Below are 9,413 nucleotides of genomic sequence, written 5' to 3'. Positions count from 1 at the left end.
CAGCAAGAGGGGGGCAGCTGCAGTGTTTATTTGACAATCACATGCAGTGCTACACATTTCAGTCCCCCTACTTGCTCACCTCCCTTCCTCCCAAATGCTGCCGAACAGCTGTCGCTGTAACATCTGGGAATGAGTCCTTTTATTTAAAATGGCCAACATAAGTTTCCAGGCCAGGGACTTCAGGGGAAGCCAAGGGAAGAGATGTCAGGCTTCATCACCTAGTGCACATCCTCTGCAGCCTGAGGATGGAAGCAGTACCCATCTGTCCGTGTGCCAGGGCAGACCCTGGAGTCTCAGCGTTCTTGTCCCAGCACAGAGCCGTCCACTACAGAATGTTCTTGGCAATTGCATTCAGGGTCCTCACTTTGGCCACATCTGCCACCTTTATGGAGTACTCAGGGGCAGAGAAGGACGCTCCCATGGCAACGTTCGGATTTCTGTCAGGAAAACCAGCCATTAGTGGTGATCTGCTGGTGATACAGATGAGTAAGACCCACCAAGAAAAACACCCCCATATTTCCCCAAGTCTCAGCATTGGCCAAAGATGGTGCCACCCAAACCAAAGATGGGATAGTAATAGAAAGAACAATAATCCAAAGGAGCACAGACCTATGGACAAATAGAACCCATTCCTCACTCATTTCTCAGCACATCCCACTGGCTTCCCAAATCCTACATGCTTATGTTAAAAGTCTAAGGCAACTACACCAGCACCTGCCTTCCCAAGTGCCCTCACAACTCCCAGGGCAGCAGTAGCAAGAGAAACACCCCAAGGATCTGGTCCTGCACAGAACTCATGTCCACATGAGGAGCACTTCTGGATTCATACACAGCAGAATACAGTGTCGGGCACCAACATCCCAACCACAAGAGCACAACTAGCGCTCAGGAAGCTGTCTGAAATTTATGCCAGTTCTTCAAACTCACATTTACATTCATGTAGCCTTTCCCTCCCAGAGTTCTCCTAAAAAATAAACTTAAGTAATCAGTTACCTGAACTTCATCCCCGAGTCACGAGCTGAGCGAGCAGAGCAGTGAAACTCAGAAGCAGTGGAGCCTTCCAGAATCCGCTGCAGGTTGCGCTCCGTGATGCCACCTCCTGGTGGGAAGAAGCCCAATGTCACACACCGAGCAGGTGACGCTATTCCAGACATCACCCCAGGACCTCACCGCTAAGGGACAGGAGCCATACACACTGAAGGGAAAAAACAGCCCTTGGGACAAGAGACCTAGGCACATGAAAAGAGACAGGAGAAGCCTTGGCTCATGTTCTCCCACAGATCTAGAACCGTCCTCAAGTCCTGCAGGGAGCAATAGCTGCAGGGCTCTGCCCTCCCCAACAGGCTGCATGGCCTTTACTCACACCAGGATAGGAGCTGCTCCTCCTGGGCAGCTGGCTCAGAAAGCCAGATAAGAGAGTGGATCTCAGGACAAGAGGCTAGGAAGGGCGGGCTAGGGATTGCAGGACCTGGTACAGATGACAAAAAACATTACCTGGCACCACCACAATTCTGCCCTTCGCCTGAAAGAAGAATAGCACGTTAGTGATATTATTGAGCACTAACATTCACACGTGCATTTGTGAGGCAGCAAGGAAACCTCACATGCAGCACTTTCCACAAGCTCACAGATGTCACCATGGTCTATAATCTGTGTGCTCTCACCCATCTTTTTTGTACCATTCATGTTTTACAAGGAAAAATGGAAAAGAACTTGCAATTCTGTCACCATTCCCTCCTACCTCTCCATCCCACCTGGCTACCCCTCAGGTACATCTGTTGCACTTTCCTAAAAGGAACTGTGAGACACCCAGCAGGGATCTCACTGCTGTTTGCATGGGCTCATCATGCCAGCTGTTGGAACCAACTCCCACCACCCTCCCCCAGTCTGCAAGCAAGAACAACCCAACCAGCCTTTGCTGTGGGAGACTTCAGGGCCCAGCCCACTTGGACTTGGGGAAACATTAAAGCCAATCAAGAGAGGGAAGGCAAGTACTCCTTGACAGAAGTCCCCTTCCAGAAATGAGGAATACCATAAAGCAGCTGCCTGCAGGCAGTGCCCAGGGAGTTACCCAGCGGAGCACAGCAAACACTCACCTGTTCTGCAAGCCTCTTAATCAAGGACAATCCTTCCAGTGCTGAGCTGTCACAGCCACTCGTCAACACCCGCTCAAAGCCCAGGGAAATCAGGGTCTCCAGTGCCACCAGAGGGTCATGCACCATGTCAAAGGCTGAGGGACCAGAACAACAGCTCAGAAATCGCTCGGTTCATTGTGCTCAAGCCCCGTCCCTCAGCCAGCTCCCCTGAGGAGCCCAAAGGCAGTGACAGGAAGGGTCCTGCTCACACCCTGGATTCACAGCTCCTGACTGTAACACTCCCCTTGCAGCAGTGCCAGGGCCACCATACTCAGCTCCTCAGACACCTCCTCTCTCACAAGATGAGACAGCCCCCAAACCTGAGCCCACTGGACCTTTTCCCTTGTGGGGAATAGTACAGCCTGCAGAGCTTTCCCCCTCCAAAGAACAACCAAAGAACATCAAGCTCAGCTCCCTCCCTGCCTCACCTTCCCCCATCAGTGGGACACAGACTGGACCCTGCCCAGGGCCACTGTCCCTGGCAACTCACCACGGTGAAATGTGACTGGCAGGGGACGGCACACAGCTGCAAAAAGAAGACATGTGGTCAGTCAGGGCTGGTACAGAGTGCCTTGTGCTAGAACCAGAAATGCACGACACGGAAGAGGGAAAAGGCTTCTCAAGCCATTCCTGGGGAGCTCAGAAGAGTCCTCATTCTTGCTGAGAACAATGCAGTGGCTGCTGTTTATCCAGGCTCTTTTCGTGGGGAAGAGTTCTTCTGCCCTTTGAGAAAGCAACAAACCTTTGTTTTTACGGGTAACACCAAAACCCCCCAACTCATCTGGAACATGCAGAACCCTCAATCCCACCACAGGTGACTTTCTCTGCAGGAACGTTGTATCATCTACCTGGGGACAGGACCTCTTTGAAAGCAGGACAGCTGATTTTTGTGATTTCTTTCACTACCTATGATTTCTGCTGTCAGACCGCAGCAAACTTCACCAGAGGTGCTCTAATTACTGCGCAAAGCTTGTTTATTTCTACAAAAAGACATCCACCTGCTCCCTGCCCTGGAAACAGCAGAACACAAGTTGGCCTAGTGGAGCTAAGTCCTGGCAAGACCCTTTTGCTGCACTCCTTACAGCACATTCAGCTTCACATGTGAACCTCAGCACCACATCACCAGGGAAAGGCTGAGCCCTCTTTAACTTTCGCTGCAGCTCCCCAAAAATATACAAAAAGAAAGAGAATTTGCTTCCGCATGTTTGTAGCCTGGACTAACAATCTCCCACTGCAGGTTCAGTAGCTTTTAATGTGTTCACACCTCTCTCTCGTTATCTTTTCTCCCCGTGTTTGTTAAGAGGAAAAAAATGAAGGTGAATTGCCAGCTACACACAAGGCCAAAGTCCAGGAGATACATATCCTGCACACCTGTAGCAAGGATATAAGGAAAAGAAAATGAGGAAGGAAGAGAATCCAACAGCTGAATGCCCCCAAAACAGCTCATCAAAGCCTTCTTACACTTTGCTATTACATCCCAGGTAACCTCAAACTCTCTCTGTGTGAACGGCTTAGGGTTGTGGCCCTCGGTCCGCAAAGTTTCTTAACTACTTAATGTCTCGCAGGTATGGCAGCAAACGAAACCGAAAAAGGGCGAAAGAGACAGCAAGACTGCAGAAAGGATGTGCAGACCGAAGCCCTCTGTACAGCTCTACGGCATCAGCCGGAGCAGCGCTGCAACGCTGTCACAGCACAGAGCTTTGCCTGCAGACAGCCTCACCCAGCAGCGCCGTGCAGAGCTCCGTGTCGATGCGCCCGTCCTCGGTGAGGGCCCCGAACACCAGCCCGTCAGCCCCGTGCAGCTTGGCCAGGCGGATGTCGGCTTTCATCACCTCCACCTCGCGGTCCGAGTACAGGAAATCCCCGCCGCGGGGCCGGATCATGACGAACACCGGGACCCGCACGCACTGCTTCACCACCTGCAGCAGCCCTGCGGGCGGGACAGGGGCGGCTCAGCACCCGCCGCGGCAGCTCCGGCCCCAGGGCGGGCAGGACGGGACCGGGCGCGGGCAGGGAGCCGAGCGGGACACGGGGGAGCGGAGGGAGACCGACAGGGAGGGCGGCACAGGGGCGGGCACGGCTCACCCATGCTCGGGGTGGTCCCTCCTTCCACGAGGCCCGCGCACAGCTCGATCCGCCCGGCACCTGCGGAGAGGCGCGTCAGAACCGCCCCCGCCGCGCTGTAGCCCCCTCCCGCGAGGCCCCCGGGCCTTACCTCCGCGCTCCGCGTTGACGGCGGACTCCACCGAGTCCACGCACACCTCCATGAGGAACCCATCGTCCATGCCTGCGGGACGGCAGCGACGCGGTCACCCCGGACCGCCCCATGGCGCCCGCCCGGCCCGCACCGGCCCCGCGGCGGGCCCGCCCCGCTTCCGCCTCAGGCCCCGCCCCCCGGCCGCGCTTCCGGGCCCGCCCCCTCGCGGCTCGGGCCCGCGCCGCGCGTTGGCTCGAGGGCGGGCGCGCGGGCGGGCGGAGGCGCGGGACGCGAGCGGGACGCGCCCACGCCGGCGCGCGGCGCGCGCAAGCCCCGCCCCCCCCCCCCGGGCGCCTCGGCCCCGCCCCCGCCGCCGCGCGGGCCCCGCCCCCGTCCCGCACGCGCCCTCACCACCTGCGCTGGCGGCGCGCGGGGGTCGCTGCTCTGCGCTGCCGGTCACGCGCCGCGCGATCGTCATGGCGACGCCCGGGCGTGTCCGGAAGTGCTCGTCCCGCGCTTCCGGCGGCGACACTTCCGGCGTGGCTCGGGATGCTGCGGGCGGCGCGCGGCGGGGCCCGGCGGCTGCTGCGGGACGGGGGCCTGGGGGGGCCTCCACCGCCACCGCCACCGCCGGCACACGGCCGCCTCCCCCCGCGGCTCTGCCTTCAGCGCTGCCTGCTGCAACAGGCGCCCCAGCCCGCCGCGCCGCCGCCCGCCGTGGGGCGATGGCTCCTGGTCTGCAGCGGTGCCGTGGCCGGTGCCGTGGTGCTGGGCGGCGTCACCAGGTGAGCGCGGCGGCCCCAGCCCCGCCGAGGGGTTCCCTGGGGACAGCCGTCCCTGCCTGCCCTCCGGTCCGCCCCGCCGGTGACCCTCTGCGGCTGCCCCCACACCGAGACCCACCCCGAGAGTGCCCGTAGAGCTCTTCTCGTGCCTTCCCTTCCTGGCTGCAAGGGGACATGGCGGGATAGGGCTGGGAGTACCGGAGAGACTGTTCATAGCCTATTGATGCCCCTTGTAGGGTAACTCTTACACATTTATCGTAATTTTAGGTCTGGTCACTCACAAACTCTCTGATCTCTGTCCTATTTCTAATTGTGAGCTTAAGGATTGTCTGAACAAGGGTTTTAAGGATTATCAGAATATCCTGACTTGTAAGGGACCCACAAGGACCATCGAAGTCCCAACTCCTGGGTTGTTGTGCAGCCAACAGCTCTCGCTTCAGTTCAGTAGATTTGCCTACTGTCAGGGAGTGAGTTGTGCCTGTTCGTGTGTCTGCTCCCAGGCTGACAGAATCAGGCCTTTCTATGGTCGACTGGCACCTGGTGAAAGAGATGAAACCCCCCCGAACACAGCAGGAGTGGGAAGCCGAGTTCCAGAAGTACCAGAAGTTCCCAGAGTTTAAAATGTGAGTGTGCAAAATTGGAAGGAGGGTGGGCTGAGAGCATCCCTGCTGCAACTGAGTCACTCAAAAAACTCTTGTAAGAAGGAAAATGTTTTCTGAAGTCACTTGGAAGGCACACAAAGCCTGCCTGGTGGTGGCTCCTTTGTTCCCTGCCTTTCTCTGAGGAAGGCGATCCCGTGTCATGCAAAGTTCAGTCCGGGGCTGTGAAACAATTGCTTTACTGTCCTTTAACAGCCTGAACCATGACATGACGCTGGCAGAGTTCAAGTTCATTTGGTACATGGAGTACTCGCACCGCATGTGGGGCCGCGTCGTGGGCCTGGCCTACATCCTGCCTGCTGCCTACTTCTGGCGCCGGGGCTGGCTCAGCCGGCCCCTCAAGGGCTGTGTCCTCGCTCTCTGTGGGCTGGTCTGCTTCCAGGTGAGAGCTCTGCAGCTGCAGGGATTAGTGGCAACATCTGAATATTTAAAGGTCACCTAGTTTTAACCCCCCCAACCAGGGATAGATCAGTTTTGCTAGATCAGTTTGCTCAGAGCTCTATCCAACCTGTCTAGGGAAGAGGCATCGACAGCTTCTCTGGGAGACCTGTTCCAGTGCCCACCACCCTCACAATAAAGAATTTTTCCCAATATCTAATCTAAACCTGCCCTCTGTCAGTTTGATATCTTCTGATTCAGCATAGCTGAGACAGTGGGATTCATGATAGCTTGGTGTCAGTGACACCATGACAGTGTGTCAAGTGCTGGTAGCTAGTTGAAGGTAGAGGAAACAAGTTGCTTTGCCCTTAATATTTATCCCATTTTAGTAGTTGCTGCTGCCCTGTCTGGCTCTAAGCCCTCTCCTGTTTTGTTAGGGGCTGCTGGGATGGTACATGGTGAAGAGTGGGCTGGAAGAGAAGCCAGACTCCTACGACATCCCTCGGGTCAGTCAGTACCGTCTGGCAGCACACCTGGGCTCCGCGCTGGTCCTGTACTCTGCCAGCCTGTGGACAGGGCTGTCTTTGCTGCTTCCACGACACAAGGTATGGAGTGGTGTGTCAGGATTTAAAAGCCCAGGGCAGTGTCAGTTCAGAGGGTTGGGGTGTGGTGTGAAGAGTAAGTGAAGGCTGATGGTGCTTCTCTTGTAGTCTCTGTTCCTGACTCTGATATAATACTTACAGAATACTTGCGGTGTTACAAAACACCCATTCTGTAAACTTCTTGCTTATGGCACACTTGCTTTGGCTTGTGCTGTTCCGGTCAAAAGTGATTAGTCTTAGAATTTGTGTAAGCTCAGGCAGGGCTGTGCCTGGCTGGGCTAAATGATTCGTGCCAGTAACTGTCCAGGGGCCACTTCTGCACAGAGCTTGATTAGCTTGGTTTTGAGGGACCACTGAAGTGTGGCTGCTGTGTGGTGGTCTGTATATTCCCTCTGTAAAATACAGGCCAACCCTTCGGCCTATGTATGTAGTGAAGGCTTTTCTTAGCTGCTGCCAACAGCACTGGAAATGCCTTGATTATTTTTGTTTGTTTGTATGTTTTTGTTTTACAGTTGCCAGAAACCCATCAGCTCCTTCGCCTGAGACAATATGCTCATGGCACTACAGCTCTGATTTTTCTTACTGCTCTTTCAGGTAAACCTCTTTCTTTCTGCTGTCCAATTTGTGACTCATTCCTCTCTGCTGGTTTGATTTTTTTCTTCTGATCTGGTGGGGACTGTGAGCAACCCCATCCATTCTCTGGGAAAACTGGTGCTGTCAGGGAGCTTACAGTCAAGAACCTCCTCACTGGTCTTTCCCGGACGGTGGAGATGCACCTTTCAGCCTGCCTGTGCTGTGGGATCTCTGTATATGTTAAAAGAAATTCAGGATCAAGCTGAGCTCTTGAACAAGAGCTGTGCAACCTGGAGTGACACCTTTCCCTGCTCTGGTAGTCTCATTTTCTGCTATGGAATTGCAGGTGCCTTTGTGGCAGGGCTGGATGCTGGCCTTGTGTACAACTCCTTCCCCAAAATGGGGGAGCGCTGGATCCCAGATGATCTCCTTGCCTTCTCCCCTGTGCTGAGAAATATCTTTGAGAATCCTACAACTGTACAGTTTGATCACAGGATTCTGGTAAGTGCTGACTTCCTGATATGTCTGGGCTGCTTCTTGGTTGCCTCCTGCAGCCAAGCTGTCTCTTCTTTGGGCTGTGGTTCTGTCAGCTTGAGTGATTTCTAAGGTGTCCAAAGGGCCTGAGAGCATCTTACCAGTTTGCTTCTGCAGGAAGAGGAAGTTTAGCATTGTTACTTATTTTCCATGTGGCCTTCATCCTTAAGGAGGTCTTCCTCCTGCACAAGTAACACACTTTGTTTCTCTGAGTCTCCTTTTCCATAACATGAGCTACAGTGTGGGGTAGCCCTTGCTATTGAAATGTCTGGGAAAGCTGTGTGAAATAAAACTTGGAAATCCTGATATCAAACACTTCCTCCAGCATTTCTGAACTTGTTTTGCACTGTAGTGCCCTGTGAAAATATCTCAGCTAGTTAGAGCAATCCGGATATTAAATACCACTGCTGTGAACTAAGTTGTGGCTAAGACTAAAAAAAGAAAGATTAAGCTGGATCACCTGGGGTGACCTGCACAGAAAGATTATGTGGGTGAACTATAGCTGAGTGGTGGAAAAGTTTTCCAGATGACAGCTTCTACCTTCAGTTGTCAAGGTGACAGCTGGGGAGACAGCAGACATAATCCCCAATGACTTGAATAAATGAGAAAAAGCTGTTGAAAATAAAGCATTCATTTGGAGCAAAATAAAAGTTTCTGTAACTGCACTTAAATTTCAGGGTCGTTAACCTGATGGCGTGGGAGCTCTAGGATTTGGTCATGGCCATTAATATGTTTCTTCAGTTAAATATTGCTCACAGAATTTCTTTTACTGCATGGAAGGCACAGCCAGAGGCCAGTGCACCCATTTCCCTTGAACTTTCATTGAAGGACGGTTGTTTCCTTTCCCTTCTGTAGGGAATTGCCTCTGTCACAGCTGTCACAGCACTGTACCTCTTCTCGAGGAAGATCCCACTCCCACGAAGGACCAGGATGGCTGTGACTTCCTTATTGGCCGTAGCTTGCATGCAGGTACTGCCCTTTTTTTTTCCCTACTCCTTCGTAGCACATTCACAAGACAGAGCTGACCCCACTGCGATCAATGCTGGCTCCAAGAGCCTGAACTGAGAGATGGAGCTGCCTAGGCCCCACACCTCACCATACTGCATGCACACTCTGAACTTGGGGGTGGCAAGTCCTGGTGTGGCCACGAGCCTTTCTACACCACACTTTGTGCTGGGAATGGTGTATCAGCGGTGCACCCACAACTGCTCTTACCTCTTCTCCCTTCTTGGCAGGTGGGCCTGGGCATCAGCACCCTGCTGCTTTATGTCCCTACACCTCTGGCTGCCACGCACCAGTCGGGCTCCCTGGCCCTGCTCAGCATGGCGCTGTGGCTCATGAGCGAGCTCCGGAGAGTTCCCAAGTAACGCACCGGCGGGAGAGCCCTCTCGGGGAGCCGCACCGCCGGACCCAGGGGCGGCCGAGCCCCCGAGACCCGGGTGCGCAGGGGGATGTGCGCCCAGCCGGGCTGGCGCGGGAGGCGGCAGCGGCGGGTGCGAGTGCGAACTTTGTAACATAAAGGAGTTTTGTGAATCGGCTGTGTGTGGCTGGGT

The 9,413-nt window shown here is 54.7% G+C and overlaps 2 protein-coding genes across 6 annotated transcripts; one reads left to right on the top strand and one right to left on the bottom strand.

The window, feature by feature from the left end:
* Positions 1-4: 4 nt before the first annotated feature.
* Positions 5-4,828, bottom strand: CUTC (cutC copper transporter). Of its 5 annotated transcripts, none has more exons than XM_039554343.1 (9): positions 4,747-4,828; positions 4,351-4,422; positions 4,221-4,280; positions 3,856-4,065; positions 2,626-2,661; positions 2,097-2,230; positions 1,495-1,522; positions 994-1,099; positions 5-437 (listed from the first exon to the last, which is right to left on the bottom strand). In XM_039554343.1, the coding sequence occupies exons 1-9, from the start codon at positions 4,808-4,810 to the stop codon at positions 326-328; spliced, it is 822 nt and encodes a 273-aa protein (XP_039410277.1). In that variant the 5' UTR covers positions 4,811-4,828; the 3' UTR covers positions 5-325. The 5 variants fall into 5 exon arrangements, with proteins under 5 accessions (XP_039410277.1, XP_039410276.1, XP_039410279.1 ...); XM_039554342.1 differs by having other exon boundaries at positions 8-437; positions 4,744-4,825; XM_039554345.1 differs by lacking the exon at positions 4,221-4,280 and having other exon boundaries at positions 8-437.
* Positions 4,829-4,866: 38 nt separating this feature from the next.
* LOC104695971 (cytochrome c oxidase assembly protein COX15 homolog) lies at positions 4,867-9,398 on the top strand. Its single transcript, XM_039554340.1, has 8 exons — positions 4,867-5,117; positions 5,615-5,737; positions 5,969-6,155; positions 6,589-6,756; positions 7,266-7,347; positions 7,673-7,827; positions 8,716-8,829; positions 9,096-9,398. The coding sequence occupies exons 1-8, from the start codon at positions 4,882-4,884 to the stop codon at positions 9,225-9,227; spliced, it is 1,197 nt and encodes a 398-aa protein (XP_039410274.1). The 5' UTR covers positions 4,867-4,881; the 3' UTR covers positions 9,228-9,398.
* Positions 9,399-9,413: the final 15 nt, after the last annotated feature.

The sequence above is a fragment of the Corvus cornix genome, chromosome 6, assembly GCF_000738735.6.
Source record: "Corvus cornix cornix isolate S_Up_H32 chromosome 6, ASM73873v5, whole genome shotgun sequence".
NCBI lineage: Eukaryota > Metazoa > Chordata > Aves > Passeriformes > Corvidae > Corvus > Corvus cornix.
Note: the sequence above shows the minus strand (reverse complement) of the source record. Positions and strands in the feature narration are given on the sequence as shown.

Coding starts and splice junctions, on each gene's coding strand:
- LOC104695971 (XM_039554340.1), top strand. CDS start 4,882: ATGCTGCGGGCGGCGCGCGGCGGGGCCCGGCGGCTGCTGCGGGACGGG. Junction 5,738..5,968: donor AAGTTCCCAGAGTTTAAAAT/GTGAGTGTGCAA, acceptor GTCCTTTAACAG/CCTGAACCATGACATGACGC. Junction 8,830..9,095: donor TGGCCGTAGCTTGCATGCAG/GTACTGCCCTTT, acceptor CCTTCTTGGCAG/GTGGGCCTGGGCATCAGCAC.
- CUTC (XM_039554342.1), bottom strand. CDS start 4,810: ATGACGATCGCGCGGCGCGTGACCGGCAGCGCAGAGCAGCGACCCCCG. Junction 4,281..4,350: donor CGTCAACGCGGAGCGCGGAG/GTAAGGCCCGGG, acceptor GCCTCTCCGCAG/GTGCCGGGCGGATCGAGCTG. Junction 2,231..2,625: donor GCCAGTCACATTTCACCGTG/GTGAGTTGCCAG, acceptor CTGGTCCCTCAG/CCTTTGACATGGTGCATGAC.